Source organism: Tamandua tetradactyla, chromosome 14, assembly GCF_023851605.1.
Source record: "Tamandua tetradactyla isolate mTamTet1 chromosome 14, mTamTet1.pri, whole genome shotgun sequence".
NCBI classification, from domain to species: Eukaryota; Metazoa; Chordata; class Mammalia; order Pilosa; family Myrmecophagidae; genus Tamandua; species Tamandua tetradactyla.
The window spans coordinates 30,638,721-30,659,852 of NC_135340.1; the positions used below are offsets into that span (position 1 = coordinate 30,638,721).

Here is a 21,132-nt window from a genome sequence, read left to right on the forward strand (position 1 = left end):
AAAGGAAGGGAGGCAGAGAGGAATGAAGCCCAGGCCAGGCGGCTAAATGGGGAGGGCTTCCCTTGCCCACGCACGATGTCAATTCCTTCCTGGCCCAGAGTTTAGGGACGGTTGTATAGTAGGCTAAGGGGCACCCTGCCAACAAAGCTCTGTTGCATCTAGATGGGGTGGAGTGGGGTGGTGCTGGAAGAAGGACCAAGAAGCCGGGTAAGGAGATGCCTCTTTATTGGTGCTGGAGCTATTCTTGAAGGAGTCGGGACATGGGACTCTCATCAGGGCCCTTGCCCTCAGCTACTTCCTCCTGCGGGGGATACTCTGTCCCAAGGGCACCTCTTCTGTCAGCTTCTGCAGAAGGAGAAAGAAAATGATGATACTGGGAGCCTGGAGATCAGACATGGCTGGACTTGTAACTTCTGCAGCATGGGGTCAGAGGGGAGGCTGGGGAGGGGCTGTACCTGTAGCAAGCGGGCAAGGTAAGCAGGGGCATCCTCTCCAGCCAGCAGCTGTGGGCGCACGTGCAGGTAGCGCTCAATGGCCATTTCCAGTTCTTGCACCTCATAGAGGGTGGCTGGGTCCAGTGAGTGGGCATTGATGAGGCTCACAAGATACTCTTTGTAGTGTGCCCTAGGAAGATGAGGGTGCAACATGATTTTTCTATTCGGCTTATATTTATTGAGTGTGCCTAGTACTTCATGGGGCACTGATGCACAGAACAGATAACCCACGTTTGTTGCCCTTTGCATTTGTAGGCACTGCTCACCTGGACACACTGCCTGCCACCATCTAAGCCCTTGCCCAGAGAGCTCCCTCCTCCCAATCTCTGCAGGACTTACTGTTCCCAGAGACCCACTCTGCTGCCTGGGCATATCCTCGCCACTCCTATCCTCCCCTCCCAAACACCAAGCTCCATGCCCTGCTTGGTACTCACTGGCAAAGGCCGGCATAACCAGCTGGGGTCTCCTTGCCACATGCTTCATCCCTGAAGCCATTAGGAACCTCTTTCTGCTCCATCACTCGGCAACCACCTAAAGTAAAGGAAAGAAGGCACCCCTTACTGGGAGGAGGCTAACAACCCCAAAGCCCGAGAACTGGGATATCCATAGAGGGATGGGGAGTAATTACATATTTCTCTGAGGCAGCTCTTTTGGTTATTTAGCTCTCGCAGTTAACGTATTCTGTGAGAGTCTCACCTCTATCTAGATGGTAAGAAGTAGGAAAGGTTAGAACTATATGTAACACCTTTCTGAAGCCCTCATGGAATCTAAAAAGCTAGTAAATGCCATTAAATATTGAGTTCATTAACGAATCAGTATCATTTGGGAATGGAAGAAGAGAATTAAATGCTATAGTCTTACATAAAATAACTTAGATACAGGATGGATACTGCCTCCATTTTACAGAGAAAGGAACAAAGCCTGGGGAAGTTGGTTAACACGCCAAGGACACATAAAGCAAAGGCTGGGCTTTGAGCCCAGGTCTGATACCAGACCCAAGTCTCTCCTTTACCCAGCCACTCAGTGGGAGCCCAGCACACCATCTCCCCTTCCCAAAGGCTTGTGCGGACACTCACCTCCAGGGACTGCCCGGGCCCCGGCTGGAGGCTCTGTATTAAACATGATGTTGTTATCCTAAGGAGGAGCAGAGAGACAGATGGGCGTTATATGTCCTTTGAGGCTAGCCTCCTTGATTTCCTAGCAGAGTCTTTTCTCTTCTTATCTACACTGGGCCCTGCCTCCTTCTCCGAGGCAACCTACAAACCCAGCCAGGCTGACCACCTCGGACCTGTAGCAGCTTCTGGAGCCGGAGAGCAGTCCAGTCCCGCAGGTAGAAGAGGCAGTCTCGGGGATGGTGGCCGTGCAGGGACTTTCGCACCAGGCAATTAGGGTCTGGACATTTCTGGAGGAAACCCAGATGAAGACTGTTGGGGTCCTGGTCTCTTAGGACCCCTAAGTGAGGTGCACAGGGATAGGGGCAGACGGAGACATTGGAGGGTTAGGAGCAAGCAAAGGTGAAGAAGGGACAAAAAGAACTGCTTTACATCACATGGACCACATCTTCTCTTCCCCTAGGCCACTCAATGGCCTCTACCCCTCAAACCCAGCAGCAGCGCCCCACCTGCGTCTATCCATTCTATCCCTTCTATCCTCATTCATTGGACTCACATTCTTGGCGTAAAAGGTATTATAGCAGCCACTGCAGAATTGGTGGCGGCACTGGGTGCAGTGAAAGTGCATGCAGCCTCCTCGGGCCAGGGCGTATGAGAACTTGCACTTGGGGCAGTCTGCAAGGGACAGGAGGTCAGGACTGGGGCTACCACTGCTCAAGGTCCTCAAGAAGAGAGCCACTGGCAATGGTAGACTACCAGGCAAACAGGCCAGAGGGGTAGGCCTACCGATGCCATTTTCCTGAAGATACATTGCCAGGCCCTGAGCCTGGTATTCTGGGTCATTGGTGCGTTTCCAGTTCTGGAAATCCTCACAGCTCCGGCCTCGGTGCTGCTCTTCCCACTGCCAGAAGGAAAGCAGACTTCAAGTGGACTCTCCATCCTGGACCCCAGCCTTCTTATAGCCCTCTCCCCTCACATCCGGTAGTTTCTAGCTTAGTTTGTATCATCAGCCACCATTTGCTCAAATCCAAAACTGAGGGGCCATCTGCAATTCTTTTTTCCCTCATACTGCCTTGTATTCATAAGCAAGCCCTGTTGTTTCATCCACCCAAACCTATCTCAAACCTGTCCCTTTCCTCTCCTTCCTCACAGCTCCCATCTTTAATTCCAGGCCACTGCCAATGCATGCCTCAGTTACTTGCTCAGGTTGCCAGTCTTTCCACTCCCATTCCTGCTCCCCTATGGTGCATCCTCCACATCACAGCCAAACAGCCTTTAAAAATGTAAGTCAGGCAGCCTCTAAGTGGTCTAGCACTGAGGTTTGGTCAAAGGGCTTCAGGTGTTCATTTTATTTCCATGTTTCATAATACAGATGAGGTATTTTTTTTTTTAACATTTAACTTCTGAAAAGGTAAACAAAAGGACCCCTTTCCTAGTCTTAGAATGAACGGCAAACACCTCCCTCACTTGGCCTCTAGGACTCTCCCAGCCTGGCAGCTAGCTCCGCTCTCATTTCCTGCCTTGCTCTACACACAGCACTCTTTTCTGACTTTGGTCTTTCCTTTTGTTGTTGTTCTGTCCCAATACCCTTCGCATGGCTGGCTTTTTTTTTTTTAACTTTCAGGTCTGAGCTTAAATGAAACCACAGCAGAGGAGACTCGTCTGACCTCTCCATCCTAAGTAGGTTCGTTCTATTCTTCCCCCATCAGATTCCTGTTTCATCACAGAACTTACACCCAGGTATAGTCATTGCCTAATTCTTGCCCTTTCATCTCCTTCCCTTCTTGACTTTTTTCCATCTTCCTTCCTTTACTACCTTTAATACCTCTTTTCCCTCCCTTCCTCTTCTTCTTCTTTTTTTTTTTTGCCAGTCTCCCTGACTAGTTAGTGAGCTCTCTGAACTCAAAGATCACGTCTGTTCTGTTCCCCACACACAGTATCGGACAGCAGCTCGGCAAGGATTTCTGAAAGGATGACTGTGACTCACCTGGCGCTTACAGAGCACACAGAAGGTCTGGTGACACTGGGGACAGGTTGCCTCCAGCTGCTCACGCTCATATATGAAGCCAAAGGAGCACTGTGGGTGTAACAGCACAAAGCTGAGACCTGACCTGGTACCATTCCCTGCCCCTCTGTAGTCAGCTCCCTGGGAAGGCCACTTTACCTGGGCACACCATAAGAATTTAGGGTCCCGCATGAGCACACCCTCAGTCAGCTTCTTGTGGAATAAAGCGTAGGCATCTGGCTCTAGGCTCTCCCGAAGCTGGGAACAGGATAGAGGGGTAGTAAAGGGGTAGGATTCCTGTCCAAAGCCCCAGGAGTCCTAGGAGCTGTAGTACCTGGATATCAAGGGTAGAAAAGTAGCTGAGCAACTGTGTGTCATCGGTGAGGTCGGGACGGCCACAAGCGGGACACACCATGTCCGTGATGTGCTTCTCCTTCAAGGCGATGGTGAAGTGCTGGCGGAAGCAGTCAGGGCAGATGGTACACTCACAAGAAGTCAAGGTCTGCATCTGGAGGACGGGGGTAGGAGGACACACGTGTCAGAAGCCACATCACCAGGCTGGGGAAAGGTCTACTGAGAGGATCTAACTAACAATTGGGCAGGGACAGCAACCTCAAACACAACAAGCACTAGACAGCTAACTTCAGCGTGTACAGACAGGAGGAAAACAGACAACAGTGGGACCTAAGGTAAACAGATGAGTACATAACCCCCATTCACATACAATTAAAAACATACAAATAACACCCTTGAAATGACCAAACTATGCAGATGGAGAATAGATTAGTGGTTTTCAAAGGATAGGGATAGGGCCAGAAGGGAGGGAAATATGACTACAAAGAGGTAGCACAAGGTAGTTCCTTTGTGTTGATAACAACAGTTCTGTATCTTGATTGTGGTGGTGGTTGTGTGAATCTACATACATGAGATAAAACCACACGGAATAATACACAGAGTGCATGCACAAATACACATAAAAAATGGTAAACATGGAACAAGATCTGTACTGTAGCTAACAGTGTACCAATGTCAACTTCTTGGTCTTGATATTGTTCTATAATTATATACAATATCACCATCAAGGGAAGGTAGGGGAAGGGTACATGGAACTCTTATGTGCTACTTTTGCAACTTCCTCTGAATCTACAATTATTTCAAAATAAAAAGTAAAAAACAAAGCAAAATATGCAGAACCAACCTAACTAAATAGGACTGTATTTGTCCACAGAACTACAACTTCATAATGTAACCTAGAGTGGTAAGTGGGTGCCCCCCACTTACAGAAAAGAGGGTTCTGTTTGACCAAGTGGATCATTGATGAAATTAAAGAATTACTGTTATTCTTTTTGGTCTGACAAAAGCATTGTAGCCACGTTTTCAAAAACATCACTTTAGCCTTTAGGGATGAATTTACAGATGAAGTATCTGATGCCTGGGATTTACTTTAAAATCATCCTCTGTGAACGTATCTGTACAGATGAAATGAAGATTGGTTATATACTGATAATTGTTGAAGCCTAGTGATGAATAATATACACGGGGTGGGGGGTGTGAGGGAATTTGTTACCCAATTTTCTCTACTATCATACATTTGAAGGTTTGCATAAGGGAATATTAACAAAAAAAAGAGAGGCAGCTTATTCCTGCTCTCTCCTTCCTAGAAGGCTTTAGGAGAAAAATGAGCAGTTGCAGAGCAGAAGACAGGGCCAGAAGCAGGGGCTCGAAAGGGACTAGAGAAATTGGGGGAAGGGCTTACCCGGTTGCGGGGCAGGGCCCAGCTGCACACAGCACACTCCTGGGTTAGCAAACGGCGCAGGAAGGCCCGGTCATGGCTGTGCCTCACAGCCTCTACCACATCCCCCAACTCATAGTTTCTTGGTGTCTCCTGCAGCAGTGAGAGTGCCAGCTCCGCTCGGCCCCAGCTAGGAAGTGCATAGACTGCCAAAAGCCGCCTGATTAGGCTCTGCAATACAATTGCAGGTGGAGAAGGGGAGAAGTGGCTGTCAGAACCCAGCAATCCTCCCTGTTGGTCCCCCTTCCCTATCTCTGGGTCTCTAGTTGGGCTCTTGGGCTCCTCTCCTCCTCCCAGTACCTGCTTGTCTGGCCCATCCCAGGAGGGGGTGGGCTCAGGGCCACGCTCCCAGAGGCGCTGGTGGAAGGGCTCTAGGCGCTGGCGTTGCAGCTCAGTCAGAGCCCGTGCCACGTCACCTCCGTGCTGGAACAATGCCTGCAGAGACCCCTCCTGAGGCCCAAAGCCTAAAGACTGGAGCTCGTGCACCTATAAGGTGAGTAGGGAAAGGCAGCGAGGATGGACAAGTAAGCAGAGAGTATTAAAAGACTCCGACATTCTTGACCCTCAACCCTGTCCCACCCTCTAGCACAGCTGGTACCTTCTTCCGCCGAGCCCTCACACATTCTTCCACGGCTTCATCAAGATTACCATGACGATCCAGCCAGGCTTTCCGGGCCTCCTGACAGGAAAAGGCACCCAGCTCTGGGGCCTGCTGTCCAGCTAAATCAGCCACCATCTCTAGCACATAGGGCAGCTCGGAGCGTAACCACTGCAGGGGCACCTCAGTGCCTGAGTACTGCAGAGCCGAGAAGACCTCCTCAGGAGAGACGCCTGCAGTTTCACCTTCCTAAAGCACAGACCCATTCAGACAGAGGGCCCATCAGAAGGGGTACCTTCTACCCATCTGCAGCCTGAACCGAGATGCCAACACTGGCTGTGTTCAGATGTACCTGACGTGTGGGGAGTGTTCAGTAAGAGGCAACCATTTTTAACAAAGACATGTTTTATAAGTACTCTCATGCATCAACTGCCGCCTCTCTCTTCCCCCACAAGATCAGCCCCACCTCATCCCAGGTCCAATCCTTACCCGGATCATGATCACTAGCAGGAGACCTTTCTCCCGCATATTGTCTTGGCGCTGCTTCTCAGGGTCCCCGCAGGAACTGGGCAAGGGGGCACTGAGGCGTTGTGGGGGCCCAGGCTCAGGGAGCTTCTCTTCCAAAGAGCTGGCATGAGGCTGAGGAGTATGCTGGGCTGGGCTGGGGCTACTGGTTCGGTTGCACATAGCACATACCCAGCCAGGACCCGAGTTGCAGAAGGTGCAGTGAATACAATACCAACTTTGCTTCTGAGGGGAGGAGGGCAAAGTATCCCCCTGCTGGGAAGGCAGAAAGAATTATTCCACTGAACAGCTCGCTGAGGCTCAAAATAGACATATAGGGAGTCCAGGGTGGGGGATGGGATGGGGAGGTAGAAACTGGCCTGAGGTAACAAGGGCAAATAAAGAAAGCCAGGAACAGTTTACCTGAGGAGGCACCAGACAAATACGGGCATCATGGGAATCCATCACTAAGCTGGGGGGCTGGGCAAGCCGAGGTCGCTCACATACGGCGCATAGAACAGCCACCGCCTCATTCTCAAAGGTGCAGCTCTGACAGGCCCACCGACCCCGTGCAAGCTCAGGTTCTGGGTCCCCAGCTCCTTGGGGACCCTCGATCACCAACCCCAGACCCTTACAGCCTCGAGGTCGATCACAAGCTACACAGAGCACTGCCCAAGGCTCATTCAGCATGGCACAGGCAGCACAGTGCCAAGGAAGACGGACACTTGCAGGATCAGGGGAAGGAAGAGAGCTGTCTCCCAAGGCCAACAGTGAGGTCAACTGAGGGGGTGGTAGGGCTGGAGCAGATAAGCTGTAATGAAAAAGTAGATACCATCTGCAGAGGTGGGCAATGGTGTCAGGTCCCTCAACCCTGGGTATTCTCCATCCTCTGGCCTTTGTACCTGCTGTTTTCTCTCTGTCTGCAACACCGCCACATGCACAACCTGCCCAATGCTGAAATGACAACCTAGAGCTCATTTCTTCCTGGTAGATATCCTTAACATAGAACCTGATCTAAACTAGGTACTTAAAACTGCTGATTGAGCTGACCCTTCAGATTAGGTTGTATCTTCCTACTATCTGTTTGTATACTAATAACCTGTCTTATCATGACTACTTTTGTTTGATGCTTATGTCTAAATCCCCTCGAGGGCATAACTGGTTGCTTGGCCTCTGTTATATAGTCTTCAGCACTGGCAGAACCTGGCAAAAAATCAATACTCAAGTGACCTTAAGTTCTCTCAATTTCCCTCCAATCCAGAAGAGGCAGCTCCTCACCTGCAATTCAGGGTGGCAGCCTGGGGTTCCACAGGTAGGGCCTGTCGGCGGTGATGGGCACGGGATGGGTGCCCATGGAAGAGGGAATCACAGGCTAGGCACAAGGTCTGTTTACAGGCTGGGCAATGCAGTGTGCCTGGGGCAGAACCACAGAGGAAGCAGGGACCACGAGCAGAGCCTAGAAAACATGAGAGAAAAGAACTGATCATTTTTCCGAAAAAGACCTTCTATACCTGAATCTGTTGTAGAAGGGAGACAAGTCACAACACTACTTCTGGACCCAAGGAAAGATTTTAATCTCTTTTAAAAAGAAGGTAACCAGGAAGACAAAGGAAGGCCCCAAGTTTCCATCATTGCAGTCTACTATCCCCATCTTCCTACAGGACCAATAGTACCTGCAGCTGAGGGCGTGGTGAGGGGGCCAGGAACAATCACTTTCTGTTGGGAAATGAACTCCGGGAACTGCAACATCTGAGGAAAGAGGAGCAGGGAATGGGCAAATATTTGGGGACAGAGCGTCCCACCACCTCTGTCCCCTCTGTTCACAGGCTCCAGAGTCCCGATCCTGCCTTACTTACATCATCTTCACCCTTGTCTTTCAGCAGCTGCTCCAGTGCCTGCTGTCGTGGGTGAGTATTCTGCAAACATGATAAAAGGGATTTCCTTGATAAAAGGTAGAACCCTTAAACAAGGCTTTCCCTTCAGCTCTGATCCCCAAACATTCATAGGCAGAAGAACAGTATGGGAAGCTCCCAAGCTGCTGGGGTGGGGTGGGGCATATACCCGTGGTTTAGCAGCAAGGGAGTCTGAGTTAGGCTAAGTTCCCTAGCCTGGTCCTTGAATCCTCAAACTAGAGAACGTCTCACCTGCAACAGCAAGCTGAGCTCTGTTCGAAGCAGCAGTACTTCCAGTGTGACAGCAGCAACACGATGTTCATCTGGCTCCTCCTGTGCCTCCGGGAAGCTCAGTCCGTCTGGCTGCTCTTCAGTGTAGCCATACAATCGGAGCACATCCCGGCCCCCCTGCCACACACCACACATTGACAACCAATCGTGGCCAGCAGGCCTTCTCTCCCCACAGGGCTGGACCTCATCTCATTCAGCACAGCCTCAGGCCTTTTCTAGCCAACCCCAGCCCTGGCCCAGTTCCTTTCTCCCACAAGGCCCAGGGGTTTCACCTGCACAGCATCCACCGTGCTGCGAAAAACAGGGTTATTAAACTTGACCCCGCGCCAGTACCGGGGCCGCTGAGAACTGAGGAGGTTGCGGCCATATTTCTCCAAGATGTTGAGGGCCGTGGACAAAGTGCTGAGGTAGTTTCGGGGCTGGGAAAAGGCAGAGAGCAGAGAATTGTGAGCCTTGCCCCGCCCCAGGCCTTCTCCGCTGTTCCCTCCGGAGCTGGGCCAGGCCTCACCTCCCCATGAGCGTTGCAGCGCACCAGGCGTGCAGCGTCCAGCTGCAGGTAGCGAGCAGCTAGCGGCAGAGAGGAGGCCAGGAGCGGCCGGAGCTGCTCTAGGGAAAACGTCTTCCCGGAATCCCTCCTCAGGGTGCTTGCCAGCTCCTCGCGCGCCGCCAGGAAAGTGCGCTCCTCTTCCTCCCCCGGCATCCTCACTCAGGATGCCCAGCCGCCCGCGGGGACCCCGGCGCAGGCTGCCCACGGGCCGAGAGCTGCGCCTCCCGCCTGGAATCCGGCGCGAGTCACTCCGGCCACTGTCACTCTTCGGCCACGGGCCCAAGACAGCGTTAGTAGGAAACAGGAAGTACTCGGGAAGAGGGCGGGACTTCAGGGGAAGGGGACGGGTTTAAGGGTAAACCCAGCAGGAAGCTAGGGGGCGTGCCCAAGAGGGGAAGCCAGGTCCCAACCAATGAGAAGGGCAAATGGCTTCCGGTTCCACCCCTAGACCGTGCACAGCTCTTTTCTGCCTTTTCCGAGTCCTTTCCCCGCTCTCCTCCAGACGGATTCCACTGCTCCTTGGATAGCCCCAGGGGCGCGGCTAGCCCCTTCCTTCAATTCCTTCCCTTCTCTCTCCGGACCAATCTGCCGTGCTCCGGCTCCCGGGAGCCCGAAGGTGGACGGCCCCAACCCTACTTCAGCAAGTCCCGCCCCCTTTCCGGTCGTTCCTTAAGGCGGGCGCCCTGCTAGGGAAAACCCCTCGATTGCCCTCTCCCTGTCCCACTAGCCCTTTCCCACCCCAAGCCCTCCTTCCGACTGCCCCTCCCATTCGCCTCGATCCCTCCGTGTTCTCCCCCCGCAGTTGAGCTTTTTTCCGGGAGCCCCACCACTGGACAGTCCCTTTCCCGTTTCCCCACCCCTCACGCCTCGAGAAGGCTCTTGCCTCTCGCTGAAAACCCCGCCCCCTCTCCGAGGGACTGCCAGGGTTCCAGGCTCCGCAGCCCACTCGCCCTAACCCCTCCCTCGGACAGCCCCTGCCTGGGCTTGTGACCGAGTCCGCACTGCCTCTCCTAGCTGCAAGTGGCCGGGAATGGCTGTGGGGCTCCCTCCTGTTTGCGGCTTGCACGGGGAGGCGGGAAAAGGAGGAAAGGGGCGGAGTTGAAGGGGGCGGGCCTGGACTTGGGGAGTGAAAGCGAAAGCCCAGGCGACAAGCCGGGAGACCCGAGATCAAGCAGTTGGAACAGCATGGCCAAGCCTTGTGGGGTGCGACTGAGCGGAGAGGCCCGCAAACAGGTAACGAGGGAATGGGGTGGTCAGGAAGGGGTCAGGGGGCCCGTCTAGATGGAAGCAAAGCTGGGTGCTTCGGGGACCAAGGGCTGCACCAGAGAACAGCCCCAACCCCTTTCTTTAATGCTTTCACTTCTGCCAGGGGAGTCCCAGATTTCTGCCCTTCTGGCTAATCACTTCACTGAACCAGAACCTCCCAGGGAAAGTTGGTGTGGGGTCGGAAAGGCGAGCCACAGTTGGGGGGGGCACCCTGTTTTGGGGGAGGGGGGCGGATTTTACTCTTGGCAATTGAGACCCTTAGTCAACATCCGGGTTCTGCTATCTGTGCAGGTGGATGTCTTCAGGCAGAATCTCTTCCAGGAGGTAAGTCTCTTTGGACTCAAGCAATCTGATCCGATATCTGAAACCAATACTTGAGAGTTACTCAGAGTAAACCCTAAACCCTTCACCCAGGATGAGCTGCTAATTTTTTTTTGGTGCTCCCAATTATCAGTCTCTACCTTCAGTCTGTTCCTCCTAAGACCCTTTCCTCTACTGCCACTTTCCCTCTTCTCTTTTGGTGTAAAGGGAAAAGCCCTGGTCACAATATCACAGCCCTGACATGGGTTCTGCCACTTACCAGCTTAAGCAAGTCCCTTCTCTTTTCAGGGCTTTAGTTTTCATATTTTTAAATCATGGACCCACTGATTTCGAAAGGCCTTTCCCATTCTACTTCTCAGACATCTCATTGAGCCCCTTGAGTGTCTTTTGTGACCTTCCACTCTTGCCATCTAACCCACAGGCTGAGGAATTCCTCTGCACATTCTTGCCACAGAAAGTGATATACCTAAATCAGCTCTTGAAAGTAAGTTTTGTGGGTCCCCCCATCCTGTCCATGGCCTCTCACCCCTCTACCCACCCTCTCTAGCTGACGATTGGGTTCAGCATCCAGAGAGCAGTTATGAATGGTGGATTGGGAGTGTTAGAATGGTGTGAGGCCTGAGCCTATGTGGGGAGGCCGAGGGAGGGTGGGATGAGTTGAGGGAAGGCTGTTACTTAGGGTGCAGTCCGGAGGGGAAGAGGCTGGGTAGCCCTTGATGGTGAGCTCTGTACAGGAAGATTCCTTCAATGTGGCTGACCTGAACTCCCTCCGCGCACCACTGGACATCCCCATCCCTGATCCCCCGCCTAAGGATGATGAGGTGAGGCACTCAGGGTGCACGGCTTGGACTATAAACTTGATAGAAAGCAATGGCACTGCAACCTTCATGACTTTCCTAAAGGCTGTTTTCCCCTCTTTTGTCATAGATGGAAACAGATAAGCAAGAGAAGAAAGAAGGTAAGCAAGGAAAGGGTGGCTAGGGAAGAGAAAATGACATTTTGACTATTAAGTGACAATAGCCTGAATCCCCTCTTTCTTACAGTCCCTAAGTGTGGCTTTCTCCCTGGGAATGAGAAGGTCCTGGCCCTCCTTGCTCTGGTTAAGCCAGAAGTCTGGACTCTCAAAGAGAAGTGCATTCTGGTAATCCTGGGAACTGGAAAGGAGATGAGCAAGGTCAGGCCCTGGCCTCTTTCAGAGATAGAAGTCCTTCATTCAGGAACCTAGTCCCAAAATAGGAAACTTCTTTTTGTGCCTTGGGCTTAGATCTTTGGTTTCCAATTAATTCTGCTAAATTTCTTGTATAGAGGTGCCCCTGTGTTGTAGCCACCTCTATAACCTTAGAACCTACTGCTGTCCTAGGTTACACAGTGGAGGTGGTGTAATATAGTAAGTAGTTTAAAAAGCTTGGGCCCTTGAGGGAGACTCCTGGGTTCAAATCCTGGTTCTATCACTTACCTAGCTAGTTACTTTGAATAAATCACTTATTCTCTCTGACTTAGTTTTTCATTTGTTAAATGGGTACAGTACGAGTATATACCTTGAAAGATTACTATGAAAATTAAATGAGCTAACTTATACATAGCAAAGTGCTTGGCACATAATAAATGCTCAATTAAATATACCTATTATTAGGAAGCAGCAGTAATAGGAAGCACCCAGTAAGTTTGTTGAATGATTCCTACATGTTGCCCCTTAACATAGGTGATTACATGGATCCAGCACCTGATTCCTAAGATTGAGGATGGAAATGATTTTGGGGTGGCAATCCAGGTAAGAAAAGGATGAGGGAAGACACTGAGAGTGGGAAGAGATTGGGAATTGAAGGGAAGGAGGAGGGAGTTGGTGGGTAAAGGAGGGAGGGGATGAGGTATTTTCTTTGCTTCCTGTCTCTTTTGTCACTACAGGAGAAAGTGCTGGAGAGGGTGAATGCAGTCAAGACCAAAGTAGAAGCTTTCCAGACAACCATCTCCAAGTGAGGGCAGCTGGAAGGCTAGCGCAGAGGGCTGCAGGGAAATTTCTTTGGGGGTCCTAAGGTTGGGTTGTCCCATTGGGATGTTGGGTAACTTTGGGGAGGGCTTGAAGAAGGAGGAGTCCTGTGGTTACTTCCCTTGCTTCCGGCAGGTACTTTTCAGAACGTGGGGATGCTGTGGCTAAGGCCTCCAAGGAGACCCATGTGGTGAGTCAGTAGGTCACCAGCCTTTTGGGGAGGCTGGCTGGGGGTGGGAACAGAGAATGGGGGGAAAAAAAGGTCCTCCTTGTCTTATTAATGACATTCCCAGTATGGAGCATATCAAGCCAAAAGCATTCCCTAGAAAAGCTAATTTAGGCCTCAGAAACCTAATTTTCTCTACTTATTCCTGTGGGATCTCATTTTTTGGTTCTGAGAAGGGATTCAGCCTCAAGATACCTATTCCCTACATGAGGAAACCAGAATAATGTCCCAACCTCCCATGGGGCTGACTCAGCTTTGCCTCCTACACTCCAGATGGATTACCGGGCCCTGGTGCACGAGCGAGATGAGGCAGCCTATGGGGAGCTCAGGGCCATGGTGCTGGACCTGAGGTCCTTCTATGTGAGTGTGGAGTAAGCCCCAAAGGGAGGTGATGGAGGGAACAGGACGGAAGGCCAAGAACCTGACTGCCGCCCCTGTGGTCTTTTCTGCAGGCTGAGCTTTATCATATCATCAGCAGCAATCTGGAGAAAATTGTCAACCCAAAGGGTGAGGAGAAGCCATCCATGTACTGAGCCCAGAACTAAAAGGGAAATAAATGACCTATAAGTCTGTGTGGATCACCTCTGGTGTGTGTAATTCATTCAAAAAGCATTTATTTATTGAGTGCTACCTGTGTGCAGACACTATATTTATGTGGCGGTAAGGGGGGTTGTGCTGCCAGGAAAACAAAGATGAATTATGCCTGTGCTGTTCTTCCTGAACTCCCTCAGATGCCTGTGGCTGTTCTTACTAAGTTGTCCTGAGGAACAGGTGGAAACTGTTCCATGCCATGATAGCCATGTAGAAAACCTGTATTTCACAGGATTATTTCCATCCAGGAGTCTTATGAATGCTTTATGGGAGAGGTGGCATTTGGGCGGAGCGCTTATAGGAATTATCAGGCTGAGAACAAAGGAGAACTCTGTGGATGAGTCCTGGGAATGAAGAGAGGAACTAGTCCTCATCAGAGGAGGCTCAGAGCAGACCTGGAGGGAGAATTGATGTTTCACTGGGAGAAATTATGAGTGAATAATTGAACCTCTTCTGCAAGAGCTGGGAGGAGGTAAAATGCCCCTAGGGTATTGTGGTGAAACAAGTTACACCACAGAGCATTACAAAAAGAATGGATCTGTAGGTTTTCTTTTCGTCCTCTTTTCCCCTCCTTTAGCAAATTGTGGCCTTTATCTCTGCCACAATTTTGGGATTCGGCCCTGGGCAGGTGGTGGAGGCAAGGGATCCTCTAATGGTCTTTGCTATAAACTCCAGTAATGTGCTTAGTAATTTCAGGGCCTTATTCTATTTTAAAATGTGGGATAAATTGTGCCTCATGGTACTTGACAGTTTGAAAACCCGTCCCTACTCTCGACCCTTAAAGTCCCAAGGGCAGCAGATAATACATATAAGGGGACCAAAAGCCAGATAACTTGTCGCAAAAGTAATACGGCTCCTAAGTAGGTGATAAAGCCGGTCCAGAGTACAGATCCGCCCATTCCAAAGCAGCAAGGCGGTCTCCTTGGTCCTCGTGTCCCAAGAAATACATCTACGGAACATCCAGCGCGGATCGCGCGTCCCACGGGGCTGGCTCTGCCGGGCCGGTGGGGACCACCAGTATCTTACAAAGTCACCCTGCAATCACGAGAGCAAGATGGGTCGCCTAGCCAGTAAACAAGCTGGCGTACTGCTTGGTGTACAGTTGTGGGCACTTTTCAATCCATTGGAGACAAGGGCGGGACAAGGTTTGAGCGCGACTGCTGATTGGATAAGATGAGAGCGTCTAGGCCTATCAAAGAGTATCACAGGGGCGGGACTCCAGAAGCTGGTCCAGCTTGGAGCAGCCCGCAGTGGGTGCCGGCGAAAGGCGCTGTTCCGCGGCGGTCCACTCGGGGAGAGGGGAGGCGGAGCTCGGTGCGGCGGCATGCAATCGGGACCTCCTGGGCCGGGCCGGGGCTGGGCGCCGGGACCGAGGTGTCCCGGAGCCGGCGGCTGCCTTCGAACCGAGACAACGTCACCATCTAATCTAAGTGAGGGAGTGCGGGGGCGCGGGGTCTGAAGCCACGGGTGGCAGCGAGGCGCCCGAGGGAGCTGCGCGGACGCGCGCTGGGGGAGGCTCTGCGGGGCGAGGTGGGTAAGCGGCACTGACCCGCTTGCTGCGTCCCCAGGCAGGCCCGGTTCGCCATGGGGGAGGTGGAGATCTCGGCCTTGGCCTACGTGAAGATGTGCCTGCACGCCGCCCGGTACCCGCACGCCGCGGTCAACGGTTTGTTACTGGCCCCGGCACCGCGGTCCGGGGGATGCCTGTGCCTCACCGACTGCGTGCCCCTGTTCCATAGCCACCTGGCCCTGTCCGTCATGCTGGAGGTGGCCCTCAACCAGGTGCCGCTGCTGGACACCCACTGATCATCCTTAGCACACTTAGCCCAAGGCCGCAGCCCCTCAGCCCAAGCCCGCGGCCCCTCTTCTATGAGGCGGGCTGCACGGTTTACTGTTGGCCCCTTTCTTGTGGCAGGTGGATGTGTGGGGAGCCCAGGGCGGTCTGGTGGTGGCTGGGTACTACCATGCCAATGCAGCTCTGGCTGACCAGAGGTGAGTGGGGTAGCCAAAGGCAAAGGGATTTGGGAAGGGGAGATCCGGACACCCAAGGTCATTTCTTCCATCTTTCTTTCCTCAAACACTTAGGTGCAGGGGCTGTATACTAGGTACTGTGCTAGGCAGTGGAGTGAGAAAATATAAAGATGAATATGAAAGATGCTTGTTCTGGAGGGTTTGGGGGTGGTGGGATAGAGAGGACAATTGTGTATCAGTAAGAACAGGCTGACACTTGCTTTACCTGAGGTGTCCCACCCCCAAATGCTGAAAGAACAGAGGAAGCCCAAATAGGAACTTAAAGAAAATTATTTTTAAATATCCAGAAAAAGTAGATAATTACATATATGTCATATGAATGGATCAAGTCATATGTATTGTTCTGTAATTTGCTTCCCCCCTCACTTAATAAATATTTGACATCTTTCTATCTCTGTACCAAGATCTACCTACCTCACCCTAATAGCTGTATAGTACTAATGTGAATATACCATAGTTTATTTCATGGGTTAAACATCGAGGTTGTTTCTGATTTTTTGCTATTATGGATGCTGTCCTATGTTACAGCAAATTATTTATAAGTGGAATTTTGCGTTAGCATATGTATAGTATATAGTTTTAATTTGGGTGTTATGCCAAGCTATTCTCCAAAAAGACCACCTTTCACTTCCACTCTCACAGTGCCTGAGCACGTTTTCAGCACAGCACTCAAGCATCAAGCAGACCTGACACATACCTTCCACCTGACCCCCCACCTCCCAGGCCAGCTGCAGGGAAAGGCCACAACTGCACCTACACCTATGAGACCTGGGAAGCCCATCTCAGGTGGACAGGGGTCTGCCCAGCTTGGTTCCTCGCTTATCTGATCTTACTTCTACACAGCCCTGGGCCCCTGGCCTTGAAAATCGCTGGGCGAATTGCCGAATTCTTCCCTGATACAGTGCTCATCATGGTGAGGCTTGGGATTCAAGGTGGGGAGTTGTAGAGAAAGCAGGATAGGAGACTCTTGAAACCCCACCTGTCCTTCTTTGCCCACCCAGCTGGATAATCAAAAACTGGTGCCTCAGCCTCGTGTGCCCCCAGTCATTGTCCTGGAGAATCATGGTTCCTGCTGGGCCCTCAAGGACAAGAATTTGTGAGTGCCCCACCACCCTTTGCCTGTTCTTGGAAGCCCAAGGTTCTTGGGTCTCCTCTGTCCTTAGTCATGTCCCAAGGATCTTTCTTTAGACCCAGCTTCTGCCAAGTTTTGTGTCTGGCCCTATTGCCCATTGAGTTTGACTTCCATGGGGGTTACTATTTCAGAGTGATGTGGAGGGACTGGGAAGAGTCCCGGCAGATGTTAGGAGCACTGCTGGAGGGCCGGGCCCACCAGCGCCTTGTGGACTTTGACTCCCACCTTGATGACATCCGGCAGGACTGGACCAACCAGCAGCTCAACATTCAAGTCACCCAATGGGTTGGTCCCACCAATGGAAATGCCTGAGCCAGGGCCAGGGGGACCAGGAACCAATAAAGAGACTTGGGCTGATGGGCAGCGACCGGTATGACTATATTTATTTTCCCTGGGAGGCAAAGGAGAGAGAAACCTCAACAGGATGAGGTGGGGGGAAAGTCTGGAGTCCCTGGTAAAAGGCAGGAGGCTCTCAGTAGATCATTCCCTTTGTTTCTCCTCTGGGCTTCTTGAGCTTCTCGAAGTTCTTTAGGATGATGTCATATAGCACGGCCTACAGGACCAGGGGAGGAGTGGGTATCAGCCAGAGGCCCCCAGAAGCTCTGTGCCTCATTTCCAGCCTTGTGAAGAGGCTTAGCTTTGTACCCTTCACCCACAGCCTGCACGGTCAGGGTATAGGTAGCCTGGGAAAGCTGTCTCTGCCCATCCCTGCCCGGCCCTGCCCTGCCCTCCTCACATAAGCATTGCGGATCTCCATGACCATGAGCCGGATGTCCCGGTACTCTGCCTCATCCAACTCGTGCACCAGCTGCCGATAATCCCCCTGAGGGAGAATTGAGGGTAGGGCCTGACTTCATTCCAGTGTGTCCTTCCCTCCATGCACCTTGGCCTGGGCCTCACCTACCACATGGGGCTGCTTGGCTGCCTTGGTCACGGCATCACCACGCTCCAAGAAGTACCTGTGGAAGTGGGAGAGGTGTGAGGAGAGGGAGAAGGCAGTATGAGCCCAGGCCTCTGTACCCAGACCAAAGGCAGAGGGTGCCTGTGGGTGTGGGTATGAGTGGGTGGTCACTCACTTGGAGATTTGGGTGTGGAAGCCTTCCAGCTTGGTGTGAAGGGTGGTCATCAGCTCAAACACTTTCTCCTGGGGAAAGAAAGCATTGGGGAAAGTAGAAGGAAGCAAGGACCGGAGGGAACAGGAGGACCAGGGAGTGGGGGAGCCCTCACACCTGGACAGCCACTCCAAAGTTGTTCCCGTCCTCAATCCGAGGTATCTGCAGCTGCAACCAGGTGGTGACCTGGGAGGAAGGAATTGTGTCAAACTCATAACAGCCTGTCCCACCCAATTCCCAGGCTCCTGCACGCTCCTGCTTTCCTGCCCACAGTGGGTGAGGGTGAGCCAGTCCATCCTGGGCCTCAGGGCCTGCTCTGGCTTCACTTGCTGTGCCCACTCCTACTAAGACCTGGCAGGTGCCACGTGCCCTAACTGGCGGGGACCAAGGAGGACAAAGGGTTCCATCTGCAGCCTGGGGGTAGACGTGGGAGGGCTCACGAGGTTGAGCTGTTCAATGACATCCTTGATCTCAGGCTTCAGGCGCTGCAGGAGGACCACGATCTTCTCATTACAGCTCACTGGGCCACAGGGAGGACCTGGGGAATGGGCAATGAGTCAGTCACATGATCAGGCCTGAGTGAGGGGTGGGGAAGGGAAGAGGAACTCTTAGGGAGGAGCTCCTGGGGGGTGGGAATTAAGATCCTTTCCACTGGACTGGTTTCAGGTACCTTTGTCTTCATCTTCCCCTTTCTTCTTTTCTTCTTTGTCTTCCTTCTGCAGAGAGAGAGAAGGGCTTATGGAAGTCAGGCTTAAGGATGATTTCCCTCTAGGGTGGGTCCCTCCCCCAGCTTTCCTGAGCTTGCCTCTTGCTGTTTTTTCCGTTCCTCTTTCTCTTTCTCCTTGACTGGATCAGGCACTGGGATGTCCAACGGAGCCTTTAGATTGCTCAGGTTGGCTTCATTGAGAGCTGGCTCCTGGTGCAGGGTGGGAGAAGGGCTGAAGGTAAGGGGGTCCTCTCCTTACTTTCCTAGTCCCCCAAATTCTTCCCTTGGCCCCTACTCTCTATCCCCATGCCTGGCCATAGTACCTTTAAAAATGCATCCAACTCAGAAATCTTCTTGGGGAAATAGCTCCCAAGCAGGTTTTCTGCCTGTGTGCAGGTGGGGGTGGGGGGGGATGGGGTCAAAATCAATGTCCTTCCTAAGCAGTGGAGCAGGGCTGGCAAGGGAGGGCTGATGGGCAGGTCTCACCTTGGTACACAGGTCTTCACGGAACACATCCACCTGCGGAGCACAGGCAACCCCTCAGAAACCTGACTTGAAGGCCAGTATTTGAGGACAGTTCCTTTAGGGTTATGTAGGGCCTGGACCTGGGAAGGGGTGGAGTGAATCCCTCTAAGGCCAGACTTGAAGAAAGTGAGATGGATCTCTGTGGGGTTTGATCCGGGTGGTACAGGAGTGGATCTCTGTGGGTCTAGATTTGGGGAAAGTAGTGTAGATCCCCAGAGAGAGAAGTAGATTCCCCTGCGGCTGGATTTGGAAGTTGAGAACGTTCCTGGTGGTGAAGGGTGAGTTGCTGATGTGGGAGCAGATCCCCTGGGTTGTTAGGCCATGTTCAGAGGACTTGTAGGACAGAACCCCCTGCGATTGGGGAAGGGATGGAGGGGGTCCCGGGCCCTCTGTGAGAAAGACCATCAGGTGGCACTGCTGGCCCCACACCCTGTCTGTGTGTGGCCCAGGGCCCCAGGCCAGCGGACTTCCCCTGCACGCCAGCTCTCTGCTTCACCTCACCCCACTGAACCACGGCCCCCTCGCCTCTCGGCAGGCAGCCTCTCCGGTTTCCACGTGAGCTCAGGTGCTCCAGACAGGTGGCCTTGGTGGACTGACCCCCCTCTTCATGTCCGGGGCTGGAGGGGGAGGGCAGATCAGGGAGCCTCTCCGCACCACGCCTCCCTAATGGGCCCTTGCTGGAACCCGCAGCGCTCACCTTGGCTTGGGCTTCAGGCTGGACCCTGAGCGTGGCCATGGTCGCGGCGGGCCGCCTTGCGCCGCACGAGGAGCGAGGAGTGGGCACGGAGAAGGAAAAGCGAAAGCAGCCCTCGCCACCCGCCCGGCCTTCCTGGGTAGCGGGGAGTGTAGGTACTGGAGGAGGCGGGACAGGCCGGGGATAGGAGAGGGGTGGAGGGGCGGAGGAAGGCAGCGAGGCGGGGCTCCCCCTAGAGCCCAAAAGGAGCCTTTCCAGCGACCTCCCCCGCCCAGCCGGTCTCCCACCTCCCTCCCTCCTCTCGACCGCCGGCCTCCTGTCTCCGCCCTCTTGCCCCCCTATCCCCCGCCTCTCGACGCCCCGCTTCCCGCCTCCCGGCCTCTCCGCCCTCCCTGCTTCCTCGCCTCTCGGCCTGGCATCCCCGCCTCCTCGCCGCCCTAGGCTCCCCACCTCGCCCCACCTTCTTGACTCCCTGCCGTCCTAACTTCTCAGCTCCTGGTTCCCCACTCCTCACCGGCTCTCCTCCCCTGCTCGGCCTGGCACAGTGATAAGCTTTACCTGCGGCTCAGAGGGGGAGCTCGTCCCGCCAGCGTGGGCATCCTCTAGCCGGTGAGAGACATGCAGACGCTGGCACCACCCTGATCCAAGCTCCCTGGACTCTCCTGGACTGTTGTTGCAGCCTCCATTCTTCTATAACTCACTCTCCACAAAATAGAGGGACCATGCCTTCCTCTGGCTTCAAACTCTTTCACAGCTTCCTGTTGACCTTAAAATGAAATCAAAAGGGCTTGCCTGATCCATAAGGCCCTGCCCGGCCTGCCTGGCACCTGTCCTCCCATTCAAGCTTCATTTCCCACTGTTTCCCCCTCCTTCATTACACTTGCAAACACTTGACCTTTCTGCTCACTTTTCAAACGGGTCATGTTCATCCCTGCCTCAGGACCTTTACCTCTGTTAATCCCTTTGCCTGAAACAACCTTTCCCTGGCTAGGGATGCCGCTGGGCTCTCGGCTCAAATGTCACCTCTTAGAGAGAACTCTCAGTCGTCCTTTCTAAAGTACCTCCCTCCAACTCTAAATACACAGCAGCCTGATTTAGTTCTTCACAGCACTTAACTCTCCGATATTACCTAGTTTATTTTTTGAAACAGAATATTGTAATGATTTAGACCAGAAGTTGGCAAACTTATTCTGTAAAGAGCCAGATAGTAAATATTTTAGGCTTTGTGAGTACATACAGTCCCTGCAACTAGTCAACTCTGCTGTCATAGCAGGAAAGCAGTCATAAACGATACCTAAATATTCGT

At 52.7% G+C, this 21,132-nt stretch overlaps 4 protein-coding genes across 8 annotated transcripts; 2 read left to right on the plus strand and 2 right to left on the minus strand.

Moving 5' to 3' along the window:
• Nucleotides 1-94: 94 nt before the first annotated feature.
• On the minus strand, nucleotides 95-9,499 carry RNF31 (ring finger protein 31). Of its 2 annotated transcripts, none has more exons than XM_077127101.1 (21): nucleotides 9,197-9,499; nucleotides 8,961-9,107; nucleotides 8,650-8,805; nucleotides 8,362-8,421; nucleotides 8,179-8,254; nucleotides 7,784-7,961; nucleotides 6,929-7,316; nucleotides 6,491-6,778; nucleotides 6,002-6,250; nucleotides 5,704-5,889; nucleotides 5,368-5,574; nucleotides 3,946-4,119; nucleotides 3,771-3,869; nucleotides 3,594-3,683; nucleotides 2,393-2,507; nucleotides 2,163-2,281; nucleotides 1,783-1,896; nucleotides 1,571-1,628; nucleotides 929-1,025; nucleotides 456-624; nucleotides 95-345 (listed from the first exon to the last, which is right to left on the minus strand). In XM_077127101.1, the coding sequence occupies exons 1-21, from the start codon at nucleotides 9,386-9,388 to the stop codon at nucleotides 292-294; spliced, it is 3,216 nt and encodes a 1,071-aa protein (XP_076983216.1). In that variant the 5' UTR covers nucleotides 9,389-9,499; the 3' UTR covers nucleotides 95-291. The 2 variants fall into 2 exon arrangements, with proteins under 2 accessions (XP_076983216.1, XP_076983215.1); XM_077127100.1 differs by having other exon boundaries at nucleotides 6,491-6,781.
• A 158-nt stretch (nucleotides 9,500-9,657) lies between these two features.
• Nucleotides 9,658-13,613, plus strand: PSME2 (proteasome activator subunit 2). 3 transcript variants are annotated; one of them, XM_077127131.1, is made up of 12 exons: nucleotides 9,658-9,851; nucleotides 10,250-10,468; nucleotides 10,793-10,825; nucleotides 11,244-11,306; nucleotides 11,557-11,643; nucleotides 11,750-11,780; nucleotides 11,866-11,996; nucleotides 12,525-12,593; nucleotides 12,728-12,795; nucleotides 12,945-12,999; nucleotides 13,309-13,395; nucleotides 13,488-13,613. In XM_077127131.1, exons 2-12 carry the CDS (start codon nucleotides 10,421-10,423, stop codon nucleotides 13,566-13,568), a joined length of 753 nt encoding a protein of 250 aa, XP_076983246.1. In that variant the 5' UTR covers nucleotides 9,658-9,851; nucleotides 10,250-10,420; the 3' UTR covers nucleotides 13,569-13,613. The 3 variants fall into 3 exon arrangements, with proteins under 3 accessions (XP_076983246.1, XP_076983245.1, XP_076983247.1); XM_077127130.1 differs by having other exon boundaries at nucleotides 9,658-10,468; XM_077127132.1 differs by having other exon boundaries at nucleotides 9,663-10,468; nucleotides 11,866-11,963.
• Nucleotides 13,614-14,885: 1,272 nt separating this feature from the next.
• EMC9 (ER membrane protein complex subunit 9) lies at nucleotides 14,886-17,152 on the plus strand. The gene is made up of 6 exons (XM_077127137.1): nucleotides 14,886-15,056; nucleotides 15,195-15,408; nucleotides 15,542-15,618; nucleotides 16,501-16,570; nucleotides 16,659-16,753; nucleotides 16,921-17,152. Exons 2-6 carry the CDS (start codon nucleotides 15,211-15,213, stop codon nucleotides 17,099-17,101), a joined length of 621 nt encoding a protein of 206 aa, XP_076983252.1. The 5' UTR covers nucleotides 14,886-15,056; nucleotides 15,195-15,210; the 3' UTR covers nucleotides 17,102-17,152.
• PSME1 (proteasome activator subunit 1) lies at nucleotides 17,144-20,122 on the minus strand. 2 transcript variants are annotated; one of them, XR_013162239.1, is made up of 11 exons: nucleotides 19,830-20,122; nucleotides 19,094-19,126; nucleotides 18,931-18,993; nucleotides 18,707-18,817; nucleotides 18,572-18,617; nucleotides 18,342-18,439; nucleotides 18,019-18,087; nucleotides 17,866-17,933; nucleotides 17,690-17,748; nucleotides 17,526-17,612; nucleotides 17,144-17,342 (listed from the first exon to the last, which is right to left on the minus strand). XR_013162239.1 is itself a non-coding variant. In XM_077127133.1 (11 exons), the coding sequence occupies exons 1-11, from the start codon at nucleotides 19,866-19,868 to the stop codon at nucleotides 17,262-17,264; spliced, it is 750 nt and encodes a 249-aa protein (XP_076983248.1). In that variant the 5' UTR covers nucleotides 19,869-20,119; the 3' UTR covers nucleotides 17,144-17,261. The 2 variants fall into 2 exon arrangements, 1 of the variants encoding a protein (XP_076983248.1); XM_077127133.1 differs by having other exon boundaries at nucleotides 17,694-17,748; nucleotides 19,830-20,119.
• Between the last annotated feature and the right edge of the window lie 1,010 nt (nucleotides 20,123-21,132).